The following is a 14,071-nucleotide window of genomic DNA, read 5'->3' on the forward strand; positions in this document are numbered from 1 at the left end:
ATTTTGACTCCAAACTAGTCTAACTCGCCTTCAAACTTCGTCAAATTTTCTATATTGCCTTATTTTTGCCTTTTCAATGAATCACAACAATGGCCATTGATTTTTTTGCCTATGTTTTTTGAATGTTATATATCATTGATATTTTTTGTAGTCTTTTTTGGTTGTATGATTAAAATGGCTAGTTATTGGTAAATAATATCTTTTTTTGGTACATTTCTATAAGATTCCCAACTAATAATTGTGTAGAATTTTCATAATACAGAAGTATTTGATATTAAAACCGGGTGAATCTTACAGGAGGGCTTAATGTAATTTATCCCATTATAATCTCACTATAACAAACCAGTATAATCCCAATTAGTGGGATCTGGGGAAGGTAGTGTGTACGCATATCTTACCCCTATCTGAGGTAGAGAGACTGTTTCCAAATAGACACCCGACATCCTTCCCTCCAAGAACTTCCCACCTTGCTCTTGGGAGACTCGAACTCACAAACTTTTAGTTGGAAGTGGAGATTGCTTACTATAACAGCAACCCTCTCGTGGAAAAACACATTCTTGTGCAAAATTTCAATTTCACCTACGTCAGAAGGTGGGGTTGGAGCGTCACAAGCGGGCTCATTAAGGCGGGCCGGGCAAATGAAATCGGGTTAAAGATTGACGAAGGCAGCGCTAATGGGTTCGTATTCCAAAACGTAAGAAATCGTTATCCTGAGTCCTGACATTGAAGATTGAAAGAAGGCTTGAAATTTGTCTTTTCGCGGCTGCACCAAAAATTTAGTTTTCTTTTCCTTTCAGAAAGGTAACAGATTTCACTGAAGTTTAGTGAAGAATGGCGACGCTGGCGGCGGCGCCGTGGTTTAGAGCAAGGTTGATCCCGGAGTTAAAGAACCGCCAGTCACTACTATACTGTCGCGGCGACCACAGTTACCGGCAAAGTCTCTGCTCCCGTAGAAGGAGTTTCTCAATTTATGCTTCAGCGGGGAACGGAGGGGATGTCAGAGTTCGGTTTGCGCCATCTCCTACCGGTAATCTCCACGTGGGAGGCGCTAGAACTGCACTCTTTAACTACTTATATGCGCGGTCCGTCCCGGTTGTTTTCTTCTCCATTTTACCCATTGAGAAACGCTTTTTTTTTTTTTTTTAAATTGTCTTTCTCTGTTACATTATGTTACTCTAAATTACAGAGCAAAAGGTGGGAAGTTTATACTCCGGATTGAAGACACAGACCTGGAAAGATCCACAAAGGAGTCTGAGGAGGCCGTGCTTCGTGACCTTTCTTGGCTTGGTCTTGCTTGGGATGAAGGTTCTATCATCTACCACCCTTTCTTTCCCTTTGCTAAATTGCAGATTTCTGATGTCAGTGTCTTGTTGTATGTAACTAAAGGTTTGAGCTGAGCTTACATCCTATATAAGATTTATTAGTAACACAAGTATTATAGTAAATCCCCAACTCATCAGCAATATTATATAAAAAATGATGCCGTCTCAGTCAAACAAGTATTTAAAGTATTTCTTCTTTAGACTAGGCTTGTGAAGTAATGAGCCTAAGCTGAGTAAGCTCAGGTAGCTGCAAGATATACCGTTTCGGTCCGAGCTCTCTTATTGAGAATGCTCATTCAATGAGCATTCTCAATATTATGTCTTGAAGAGGACTCAAACCTCCATGCTATTAGCATGAGATTTTGAGTCTCGCGTGTCTAATATTTCACCGCCAAGGCATCTTAAAAGTGAATCATATTTCATGAATATGATATCTATCTAGTGTGGTGTGTGGAATATATGACAAAGGTGGATCTATTGATCAATCATGTCATACATGCCGGAGTTGACATCCAATTGCTTCAATTTGAGTTGTCTGGATAATGCAATGCCTGATGTATCTCAAAAAGATGCACAATTTCTGGCTTGTCTTCTTAACGTCCTTAGAATGGAACTTTTGGACAAGCCTGTTGATATTCTGCACATACAAAACTGACAAAGCTCAATAGCTAAAATTAGTGTCATAAATTGATCCAATGAAGCTGACACGGACTTTTCGAATGCCGCGATTTGTGGAAGTGTGTGGGCATGTCATCTAAAAGCTTAAGCTATTAGAGATAACACATTTTTATTCATTTAGTTATATCTTCAACACACTCCTCTCATGGTAGCCTGTCTTTTTCATGGGCCAAACATGTGGATATTCTTTTTAATTATGGGTGGCGGTGATATTTGAACCCAGGATTTGTGTCTGCTCTGACACCATGTAGAAATGTGTGACAGTTATTCTTTTAGTTATATTTTCAACACAGTCAAAATCAAAACTACGGACTCGTTCGCATTAATTTAAATATGTGCTTTTAAAAGTAAGACAATTTTATTAACAACAATTATTTACCTTATAAAAAATATACAAAAGTCAGCACCAAAGAGGTAGTGAAAGTACAAAATTACACAAAAAGCTGGGAATTACTTCACGTAGTGCTGAGACTATCTATGAATTCCAGCATTGACTCTTTATCATTTAAAATGTATCTTTTCGCCAACACTTTAAATTATATAAGCATCTATACTTTACAAGAGAAAATCTTTTCTATTTTCCTTTCAGAATGTCTATGATTAATGCAAGGCACACTGGCACACTGTCCAAAAATGTGTAACGAATAGCATTCCATAGCTTTCTGATTTCTTCTCTCATCTTGCAGCCCTGCTGAGAAGCTAACGCTCGTTTCACAGTCCCTGGCATCACCCAATTGATGCCATATATGTTCAAAAACCTACTCCTGATGTCTGTCCTGTGAATCTGCAATGTAAAAAAGGATGTCTTACAGTTTCTATGTCCTTTTCACATAAAAGGTCTTGTGTGAGAACATGCCTCATGTGAAGCAATCCACCCACAGATATCCAGCTTTTGTTTCCATAGCTTCTTCCAAGGCTCCTCCTCCAGTTCCCCTTCTTTAGCAAAAATTAGTATAATTTGGTTCTGAACTTGTAATAACTGTGCAACCCTTTCTATTTCCCAGTCCTTAAAATATCTTCTAATTTATAACTTTTAACCATCACTGGTCCAGCTTTGCGCAATACTGATTTCCTTATCAATCAGCAGATTGAAAGCATGCCTTTTGACTCGAACCATTCTCTTTATTTTACTTTGTGACCTGTTAATTGCTTGTTGCCTTTATAATTTTCTGCTTTAAAGTTTTTTTTATAAGGAAAACCGCAGGCTAATGCTGTTTTTAAGTTCGCAATAAGGAAAACTAGCTAGTAGCAAATGCTATAAGGTGAGACTTATATTGAAGGTGAGGAATCAAATCCTCGTCGCTTGTTGCTCGTCATTGTGGCATTGGGACAGTCTTAAATTCTGTCTTATATTTCACCCTTCTTTTTTCTTAAGATGTAATTCTAATTTCTAAGTCATCACAATTATTGATGACATATTCTTTTACCTATCAAAATATTTAAAAAAATGATGACATCTTTTTTGCAGGTCCTGGAATTGGTGGGGAATATGGACCGTACAGGCAGTCTGAGAGGAATGCCCTTTACAAGCAATTTTCTGAAAAGCTTTTACAATCCGGTCATGTTTATCGATGTTTTTGCTCAAATGAGGTGATTGTATTGAATTTTCATTTCTTTCCTTGGGTATGCTGGCTGGTTTACAGTGTGAATTTTGAGAGTTAGAAATCTGTACATCTAGAATGTAAGTTCACAGAAGCAGATATTTGTGCTACAGAATCCTTTTGGATTCCATCTATTAGACTAGTTTCAGGAGCATGATGCTCACAAGTTTGATGCCTCTTAAACTGCTCCATTGTTTATCTGCTTGATGGGTCAATACGTTGTCCAATTTTGTGGTCTTAGTATATCGTATTGAATGACAGTGTAATAATAAAGCATTTTCTGTTGTGCAGGAATTAGAAAAGATGAAAGAGATTGCAAAGTTGAAGCAGTTGCCTCCAGTATACACTGGGAGGTGGGCAAGTGCTACAGAGGAGGAAGTGGTAGAAGAGCTGGCAAAAGGGACCCCATACACATACCGATTTCGAGTACCAAAAGAAGGGAGCTTAAAAATTGATGACCTCATTCGTGGTGAAGTTAGTGATATTTCTCAACTAATTTGTACCAGTAAAATTTATTCCCATCTAAGCTGGTGCTTCTTTCTTTTTTTATTGTCATAATTCGGGTCCAAACTTATTATGTTGAACCGCCAACTGGTGAATAAATTGAAATTTTTTTTTAGATATCGTCCAAGCTAACAATGGCAATTTTATTGCTAAAACGTTGTGTTATGATATTCTCCTCGTATCTTCTAGAAGATTAGAAACAAAAGAAGAAAGGGGGTACTTTTTCAAGGGGAAAAAGGGAAGAAAGGGGGTGGTTCTGACTTGTTTTTTTCGTAGGGAATAATTAAGTTGGGGGTGACTCTTGCTTAAAGTAAGAGCTATGGCTAGATGAGTCCAATGCCTTATTTGGATAGATGGGCTAATTTCTCTAGGGCATCAATTGGTGGTTTCAAACTCTGTAATTGTTGTGTGGTGATCTGGTGATTATGGGCTTGGGGTTCTAGGGTATTAGAACTTGGAGATTGTAGAAACTAGATAAAAGAGAACTATAGAATACCAATAGTCTAGATTGGGAAATAGGGAGTGGAACTTAGTGATATTAGAAACTAGATAAAAAAGGTACTGCAGGAAGCTAATACCATAATACATAAGTATCATTGCATATTTATTTCTTGTGAATTTTTCTTTCTTCTTTCTTTTTTGTTTCCCCCCTTTTTTCTCAATGATGCACGATAGGCGGAAGTGGTAATGATAAGAAGTTTTTTAAATTGAAATTTGCTATCTATATCAGCTGGCGCTGACAGTGCACAAAGAAGCTGAAGAAATTATGGAGAAATGTCCCTTTGTATATTTTCTGGACAGCATGAAAAGGAACCATAGATGTTTTAAGAATAATTTTTTGTCGTTACCTTTTGTAAAGTTTAAATGCTTACAGAATCTATATTTTTGGGTTAGGAAGAACTCAGTAGGACTAGAATATCTGTTGGAATCCATGTATTCCTTTAATTGAGAAGTCCTATAAATTCTGCAAACTTTTGTGTAATAATACCTGCTTGGTACTTGACAATGGAATAAAAGTTTATTTTCCCTATCAGAAAAAGAAGAGGAAATGGTTGAAATAACATAACTGTGAATTTCTTATCTTTGACAAGAAAGTAAAAAATGCTGGAAATTTTTCATGCAAGGCACGGGCAAAATGCTAGTGCATCTCAGTTATTATGGTGGACTAAGTTTGTTGCAATTTCATGAAGGTCAGTTGGAACTTGGACACACTTGGAGATTTTGTGATCATGAGAAGTAATGGACAACCTGTTTACAACTTTTGTGTCACAGTTGATGATGCTACTATGGCAATCTCCCATGTCATAAGGTATTAGAGAAATCTAATTTCAATACTGTATGACAGAACTGATGCTATACTCTATAGGACAAAGGCATTGTAAAATTTCCATTGAAAAGTTGAGTAACGACAAAGAGAGTAATATGATTGTAGTGATCTTTAGTTGTTAAAATGAAACATCAGTCATGATGTAAATATGTGTTTAAATTAGTTCTCAATATTATGGCGTTATGAAGTGATGATTAACAAAATTTATTCCACTTGAAGGTGGATTAAGATTGGTGGTAGTGAGGCCCATTGGCAGAGCCAGGATTTTCATTAAGAGGAGTCAAAGTATAAAGAAGTAACTATACGAAGAAGTAAATATATATATATATATATATCTGTGTGTCTGTGTGAAATTTATACATGGACTGATGAGGCCCTGAAATGTCAGGAACTGACTATTATACATGAACTTTCTTTTTATATAGAAACATATGCAAGAACAATTTTGTTTCCTTTTCAGTTGTGTGCTATCACTATACAAACTCATTCGTTTTCCTTGATACGCCATTGTCAAATGAGTATGACATGGTTACCTTGAGATTGTACAAAAACCTTGCTAAAAACCGAGCTTACCCATGCCATAATTTGTACCTGAGGCTATGACTCGCTGTAACATAGGTTGTACTATTTTGTTTTCTGCACAGGATACAGCCACTTTTCAATATGTAGCATGTATTTTTGAATTGTTTATTTGGCACTCGAGCACTAATGAAATCTTGATGCTTCAGAGCGGAGGAACATTTGCCGAATACTCTAAGGCAAGCATTAATATACAAGGTACTGCTTTTCTCGGTCTCCTCCCCTTTCTTCCCCCCCCCCCCCCCAAAAAAAAAAAAAAAAAGAAGAGAAGAAATAAAATGAAAAAAAAGCTAAAGGGAAAAAGAGAGTGAAGAAAATGGAAAAAGAAGAGAAGAATCCTTAGGCAGTTCTGGGTATATGATTTCACTTCTAGAAGCTCATGGAGAAATTTCCTTGTTACCTTGTTGTAGGCACTAGGTTTTCCGATGCCTCACTTTGCGCATGTTTCTTTAATTCTTGCACCTGATAGAAGCAAGCTCTCTAAACGGCATGGTGCAACTTCAGTTGGTCAGGTAAATGGCTGACATGTTATTGCATGCTTCCCTTTTGAAACAATTTTAGGGGTTTACATGTCGGGCAAAATATGTTCTTCCTTTGCTTTGGATTTTCTCTACCCTTTCCTTTTGAACTGGAAAAGGGAGAAATCTCAGTGTTTTCCTTTTCCCTGACAGTTCAGGGACATGGGCTATTTGCCTCAGGCAATGGTGAATTATCTAGCTCTTTTGGGATGGGGTGATGGTACAGAAAATGAGTTCTTCACTCTTGAACAACTTGGTCAGTTGGTTGCCTCTATGCTGATGTTCACATAGCTAATTTTAGCTTGCATTCATTTCTATTTATTTGCCTTTCAAGTGTGATAGCTTCTCATCTCATTTGCAGTTGAAAAGTTCACAATTGAACGTGTAAACAAAAGTGGTGCCATTTTTGATTCGACCAAGTTAAGGTATTATATTTTCTTCTGCTATATAGATAGGATTTCTTGGTTTTACATTTCTTGATTCTTGTTTAAAATCTGAATATGAACTTCAGGTGGATGAATGGTCAGCATTTGAGATCTCTACCATCTGAAGAGCTGAACCGAATTATTGGTGAAAGGTGGAAGGATGCAGGCATCACTACAGAATCACAAGGAATCTTTATACAGGTAGAACTTTTTCTCTTTTTTTCTCTTCTCCACCACATCTTCTAGCCTGTTCGATGAAGAGTTTAACTCTCATTCTTCCTATCCCTTCTAAGTTTTACCAATCCAAGAAGAATAAACTATGTTTGTGCAATGTGATGTGATCTGACAGTTCCGTGTTAATGGTTGGGAGCACCTTCTTATGTATTGTGACTGATAGCTTCTGATGGAGCTTATTCTTAATGCACTGTTGGTGCAAGTTGGGATAAAGTGGTTGCAGACCCTTGTATGAAATGCAACAAGCAGCAGTACCAATATAGGTAGTTGTTTTACCATGTGGTGGTCTGCTACGACTTGGCTGGCTGATTCTGGATAGACCTAGTGCAACACAGCCAGTTGAATTAAATCAGGGATTCTTTTTGCATGACTGAATGAATCAGGGATGTTTGGTGCCGGATATGACACTAAGTCATTAAACTCAAGATCCTACTTAGGATAACTTAAGATTCTCTGGGGTCGGATCTTCAAGTTATAAATTGTTGCAGATAGTGTCTCTATGCAAAGTTACCGGAAAAAGAAAAAAAGATACCCCAGTACCTTATAAAACATTATAAATTTATGACCTAAATGTCTCATAAAAGAGTTGGAACGAAAATTGTAATATGATATCAAAATGTACTATCCTTAGAGGCTATCAGGAAAGTCAAAACATCTTGGAACTTGACTTACAATTTAGGAGTGTGAAACACATTCTTTGTGCTGTTAACTAGCAAGCTAATTAAGAAATTTATTGTCACATAATGTAAAAGTGACTTGATGTTGGAAAGGTTGGTATATTTCTCTAAGTATATCACATTAAGGTGTTTTCATGGCAGGGTTGCTTCAGTATATTTCGATCCATAAAACTGTGGGGTTGTAGGAGTTGGATGGCAATTTTAACAACCTTCTATCAAAACTTGAAAATCTTAATTTGATGTTTGTTGATGTAAAAGAATCCTAAATTTCTAATTTTTTGATTTAAAACTCTGGTATCTGGGGGATATAAGGCTAGTGATGTTCCTGAAACTTAGTTGTAGCTATAACATTGCAAAACATTAATTTCACTTGTTTCAATGCTAGGCTGAGGACAATTAACAAATAGGGCTAAACTCTTGTCACGCCCCAATCCTCGGGGAGCGCGACCGGCGTGCAACCGAGTGAACCTGGTCGAGCAAGCCTATCCAGCCTTTCCTACCCGACTCATTCATAATCCGAAGAAGTAATGCATCACCAATTGTTAAACAAGGGAGAGATTAGTTATATAAATATATAAACGTTGCTAGTTCATTTTTACTTAAACACAATATGCCATAGTTAAGTTTCCAAAATTACATACAGTTGACAATCTAGTAGCGAAGAGTTTCAAAATACAACGTGATCCAATGACCACCTCGACACCCATACATGACCCGCATAACTGTCTACAGAGCCTCTAAGGATACAAAAGACCAATATGACAATGCCGGCAACAAGGCCCCGGCTATACCTTAAAATATGAAAATTTACATAAAAGGAGGATTGCATAACCCCTACGAGGAATGTGGGCTCACCAAGACTGCTGTGAGGAGAGAAAGAGAGCACCACTATCTGCAATCAGCGCTATTTGCGATAGACCCACCTACATCCTATCAAAGATGTAGCGCCCCGGGCAAAAGGGACGTTAGTACTGTCGAATAGTACTAGTATGTAAGGCAAACACAAATCTTAATAGGATGAACAAAGAACAAATAGAAGGCAACTATGAGATCAACAAGTACTTCACGGAATTACAAGGGAACACCAAATAAGATTTACATAGTTCCGGTTAAATCTTTCCATCTCTTTAGGTTAATGATCTTTAGTGTCAAGTACCACAACCCATAATGCCACCGTGTTTTTACACGGAGTCCGGTCTCGGCCCGACCGACTAAGCCATCCCAAGTGAGACATATCCAAATTCACAATGATAATCAGAAATCCAACGTAAATGCCACCATGCGTACAACATGGCGTCTGATCTCGGTCCGATTGGCTAAGCCATCTCACTTGGGACATAACCTCTTTCAATTATTCCTTAATTCACATTTCTTTCCATTTTTCCATTACATGGCACAAACACCCCCATTTATTAAGTAATTCTTGGCACTTGGACACATTTTTATAATTCAAGTCTTCCCCTTTTATTGTTCGTTCAAATAACTTCATAATCCATGACGACAAGTGCTATCATATAAGGCATGCGCACATAAGGAAAGAAAAAGAACACTTGGGGAACATAATCACATTTTCAACCGTCATCATTTCAGGGTAGACACTCGGAACAAATTTGGAACAAAATCTTTCAACCCAACACATTAAGGCAATCCATCTAGTATGGTCAACTCGGAACTCAAGCCAATTATTGGACACCAAGAGTTCAACACTAAGAAGAAAAGGGTTAGCCATACATACCTTAATTGAGTCTTTTCCTAATTCCTACGTCAAGTTCCGGAACCTTTAGCACCTTCAATCTATTTAACAATGTAGCACAATTGAACTCATTATTAGGAAATTGATCATAGCCCTAGCTCATTTCAGCATTATATCAAACATTATGAGTTAGGGTCTCATGGCCCCTTTTTAGTGGAAGATTCCCCCAACCCACTCCCCATTCTTTCCTATCTTTGTTTTAGCACTCCCCCACATACCTTATGATCACATGCATGCAAGGTAACCACCCTAATCCCATGAATTACCTCACTAATGGTCCCTTTTAGCTACAATATAGAATTGAGAGCTTGGGTGATAGAAGCTTACCTCTTGGGAGGGAGACCTAGGTGCCTTGATTGTTAATCTTCAAGATGTTTAGGCCAAGATTTGATGAACCATTGATGGAGACCCCTTCCCCTCTCTTTTACCCCTCCCTCTTACTCTAATTATCAGAGAAATGTGTTGAAAATGGCCCGGGGGGGGGGGGGTGGGGTTAATGGAATGAGGGTCGGGTTTTAAATTAAGAAAATGGGTCCCCCGACACAGATGCGACCGCATAATGGTTATGCGGCCCGCAAAGTCACCGCAGAAAGGGCCTTAGGAAGTTGAGTTTTCTGACTGTGTATGTGACCGGTATGCGGTCCGCACACCTGTTCTGCGGTCGCATAATGCACCGCAGAACTTCCCTTCGCAAAAGTTCAGGGCAGATATGCGATCAATATGCGGCCCGCATAGCGATTATGCGATCGCATAATTGGGCCGCATAACTGGCCTCAAAATTGGCCAACTTTCTGTTGCACTCTGCGGCCATTATGCGGTCCGCAGAGTGATTATGCGGCCGCATAATGGACCGCAGAAACGCGTCCTTTTGAGCAACATTTTCCTCCAAGTCTGAAGGGTACGGTTCAATCCAAAAGGTCCGAACCGCTAATAACGCCGAAATCCAACTCGGCACCACGAAAACCCGAGTTTTGGTTAAGAATTTTACGGGTCTTTACAACTCTAGCATGGAAAGTACAAAGAAAATTATCGATTAGCCACTTGGAGCATCCTTATGCAATGTGGAGTCCAAGTCACCATTTTTTTAAAAATATTTTATTTTTTACATTTATTAAATTAGAAAAATTAAAAAGAAATTGTCCCAAAAAAGAGAAACCCTTGGAAAAAATTCTCTACAATTTAACATATTTTTCTTCTACAAATTTCATCCTCAAAGCAAAGTACTATCAGAACCTTACAAAGAGCCATGTCAGGTGGCACAGTCGAAGAAGTTGAGGTCGAGAATAAGCTTTAGATAATTTCATTATCTTTGAATCGATCACATAGGATCACCTAAAATCGAGGTCTTCATTGATTGTTAAAAAGAAAAGGACTCAAGATCTGAAAGTTCTTGCTTGTTTTCTTGGCCAAGGTTAATTAGCAGTGTAGTATTATTCAAATCAATTATATCCAATTAAGAAATAAACCAGCAAAATAGTGGCAAAGAAAATGTCAGACACTGCTACTAACGGCGACAAATGCCGAAGCAACTTCCGGCAAGATACTGGTGGTGGAGCTGCTTTTCTTATTTTTGGACAGATCTATGTTTGTATTTCCCCGACTTGCCGTTTTTTAGGCCAGTGCTGTTCACTGTCGTTTCATTTTTTTCGACTAGGATCTGAATTTGGGTAAGCAAGAAAGGTAAATTGTGGTCGAAGAGTTTTTGGGTCTGGTGGCTTCCGGTGGTGTTCGGACAGATTTGGTTTCTGGTGCTGGTGGGTGTTTTCGTGTAGGTTGCAGGCGGATACAGTATATGAGAGAGAGAGAGAGATGAGGGTGGAAAAAAAGGGAGAGAGTTAAGTACAGAGAGATCTGATTTGCTGGTTAACTGGCCTGTTGATCTCGCCGTCGCCGATAACTGCTAAAGGAGAGAGGGAGTGAGTTATTAAACAAAACTAGGTTAAATGTGGGACAATTTCTCTTTAAATTTTCTAATTTGATAAATGTAAAAAATAAGATATTAGTAAAAAATGGTGACATGGACTCTACCTTAGCATTTTATTTACTGCGTCAGATGGCCACTGTGGATATCCGTTAGGTATAAGGGCAAATTTGTTTACTGTACTAACGGTAGGTGTAAATTTAGACGACAATTATAACGGAGGATATATGTAAACTATTTTCAATAGTACAGGGATAAATTCGGACCTTTTCCCTTAAATCAAACCAAACATGAAAAAAACGAAACCGTACGGAATTTATTACGGTTCCGTTTCAGTTATCAAAATTCACTAACTGAAAATCAGACCGAACTTTTGCAAAAGTTGAATTAGTCAAGGTAGAATACACAGCTGGCGGTTTTGTTTGCTGGTATGATTCTGGATGCATCAGGTACAGAATTAGCTAAATGTCAAACATGATCGAAACTTTTGAAATGCTGAAAATATTCCCCCCTTTCCCCAATGGCTGTTGCATAAGTGCTATTCGTTAAACATCAATTCAAAAGTTGATGTTTAGTGTACATTGGAGTTATGGTTCTTATACCTGTTAACTTTTCTATATGTACAGGATGCTGTTTTGCTCCTGAAGGATGGGATTGACTTGATAACAGATTCAGAGAAAGCGCTTTCAAGTTTGCTATCTTATCCTTTATATGAAACTTTGGCGAGGTGATTTATGAAATCCTCTTGAGAAACTGTACTATGTGATGCTTATAGATGAAAAGTCCTCTAGTTAAAGAGAATGAATAGTCTAGATAGAAAATGTCTTCAACACGCGCCCCTCACATGCGAACTTGATTCTTTTTGATGAGCCAAGCACGTGAAAATTCTTTTTGATATTGGGTGCGATGAGACTCGACCCCAAGACCTCAGTCTGCTCTGGTACATTGTTGAAGTGTGTAACCATCTCATCTAAAAGCTTAAGCTGTTAGAGAGAACACACTTTTATTTACTTAATTATGTCTTCAACAATTTCAACTTGGTCTATTCATTAAGGCGTTAATGAAAATATTTGTTGATTAATGAGCTTAATTTGTTCGAATAAGTAAAGGTATTAATTATAGCAAAAAGGATGGTTATCCCCATTTACAAGACGAACAGAAAAGATAATTTCCACAAAAATGATTCCCCATTTAGTCCTTTACAAATTGAATACAAAAGACAATTCAACAAAACATTGATTCTTTGTAAAGGGCAACCAATTATCTATTAGAAGGCCTGAAATGATGTTAAAGGAGAAAAGCTTATAGTATGTGACTGACTTATTATGATATACGCTATGCCATTTGCAGCGCTGAAGGAAAACCAATCTTAGAAGATGGGGTTTCTGAAGTTGCTAAGAGCTTGTTAGCTGCCTACGACAGTGGCGAGCTCTCTGGTGCACTTGCAGAAGGCCAACCTGGATGGCAAAAGTGGGTGAAGAATTTTGGTAAATTGCTGAAGCGCAAGGTTAGATCTGAGTATTTTCTTTTTCCCTTAAGATTCTTTTTCAGTATTTAATAAGGTTGCTTTATGTACCAGGGAAAATCTCTCTTCATGCCCCTTCGGGTGTTACTAACAGGAAAGCTTCATGGACCTGATATTGGGGCCACCACAGTTTTGCTCTATAAAGCTGGAACATCTGGCTCTGTAGTACCTCAAGCTGGGTTTGTGACATTTGATGAAAGATTTAAAATATTAAGAGAAGTTCAATGGGAGTCGTTCAGCACAGATGTGCCTCTGTCTGCTGGTGCTGTAACTCATTGATATTGAGGCAATTTTTGGTTTGATTTTCGATCTTATGCCTTCTGTCTCTCCCCTCCCTTGTAGAAACAAAGAGGGCTGCTAACGAGTGGGGTTCTTTTGTATTTGCACCTCCTCTCTTCCGAATACGAAGAGGGCTGCCGTAGCTAGTGGTATTCCTTTTTGTATCTTCCCCCCTCCCCCTCCACGGGGTAAGGGCGTGTTGAGTGCGTAAGTACTTTTAATTTTTGAATGGTGTGACCGTGACCGGCTTGATATCTTACTGCCACTTGCTGGTTGGGGCAAGTCATAGAACAATGGTAGAAGAGATAGCAGGGCATATTTGCAGCTCCAAACTGGGTTTCGTTGAATACTCACAATGGCTATGTATTTAATTTATTGTTCTACATGTATAACTTTCTGTGACTGACAAGGATATCTTTTTTGGGTTAAGTGCTAAACCGTGCATTCACTTTCTTGGTAGAGTTAAACAGTGGAATTAGGTGTGATACTGTCGGTTGCAGTTCCATCATTTGATGAGTTAGTTTCTCTAGATACTTAAGTTTCTTTTCTTGCGTTCTCATTATTACACTATCATGCGTAAATGTGTCGGAAAGGCCGTCATGAGATAATTGGAATAAAATATAAGAGAATATTCGATATAGGACGATCCAATATGATATATAAAGTTATGCATGTGATATACAGGTCTATAAGGCCGACAGAGACGGATCCAGAAGTTTATGAGTTCC

At 38.2% G+C, this 14,071-nt stretch overlaps 1 protein-coding gene across 1 annotated transcript; it reads left to right on the top strand.

The window, feature by feature from the left end:
- Positions 1-682: 682 nt before the first annotated feature.
- On the top strand, positions 683-13,780 carry LOC104242918 (glutamate--tRNA ligase, chloroplastic/mitochondrial). The gene is made up of 13 exons (XM_009798033.2): positions 683-1,082; positions 1,187-1,305; positions 3,469-3,590; positions 3,893-4,075; positions 5,296-5,414; positions 6,161-6,209; positions 6,422-6,523; positions 6,683-6,785; positions 6,891-6,954; positions 7,041-7,155; positions 12,166-12,266; positions 12,890-13,046; positions 13,119-13,780. The coding sequence occupies exons 1-13, from the start codon at positions 832-834 to the stop codon at positions 13,341-13,343; spliced, it is 1,710 nt and encodes a 569-aa protein (XP_009796335.2). The 5' UTR covers positions 683-831; the 3' UTR covers positions 13,344-13,780.
- The last annotated feature ends 291 nt before the right edge of the window (positions 13,781-14,071 follow it).

Source organism: Nicotiana sylvestris, chromosome 1 (assembly GCF_000393655.2).
Source record: "Nicotiana sylvestris chromosome 1, ASM39365v2, whole genome shotgun sequence".
Lineage (NCBI taxonomy): Eukaryota > Viridiplantae > Streptophyta > Magnoliopsida > Solanales > Solanaceae > Nicotiana > Nicotiana sylvestris.

What these genes read in the sequence shown, in the direction of transcription:
- LOC104242918 (XM_009798033.2), top strand. Translation starts at nt 832, where the DNA reads ATGGCGACGCTGGCGGCGGCGCCGTGGTTTAGAGCAAGGTTGATCCCG. An exon ending in GGCAAGCATTAATATACAAG is followed by an intron (nt 6,210 to 6,421) that starts GTACTGCTTTTC and finishes ACCTTGTTGTAG; the next exon opens with GCACTAGGTTTTCCGATGCC. An exon ending in CTTCACTCTTGAACAACTTG is followed by an intron (nt 6,786 to 6,890) that starts GTCAGTTGGTTG and finishes TCTCATTTGCAG; the next exon opens with TTGAAAAGTTCACAATTGAA.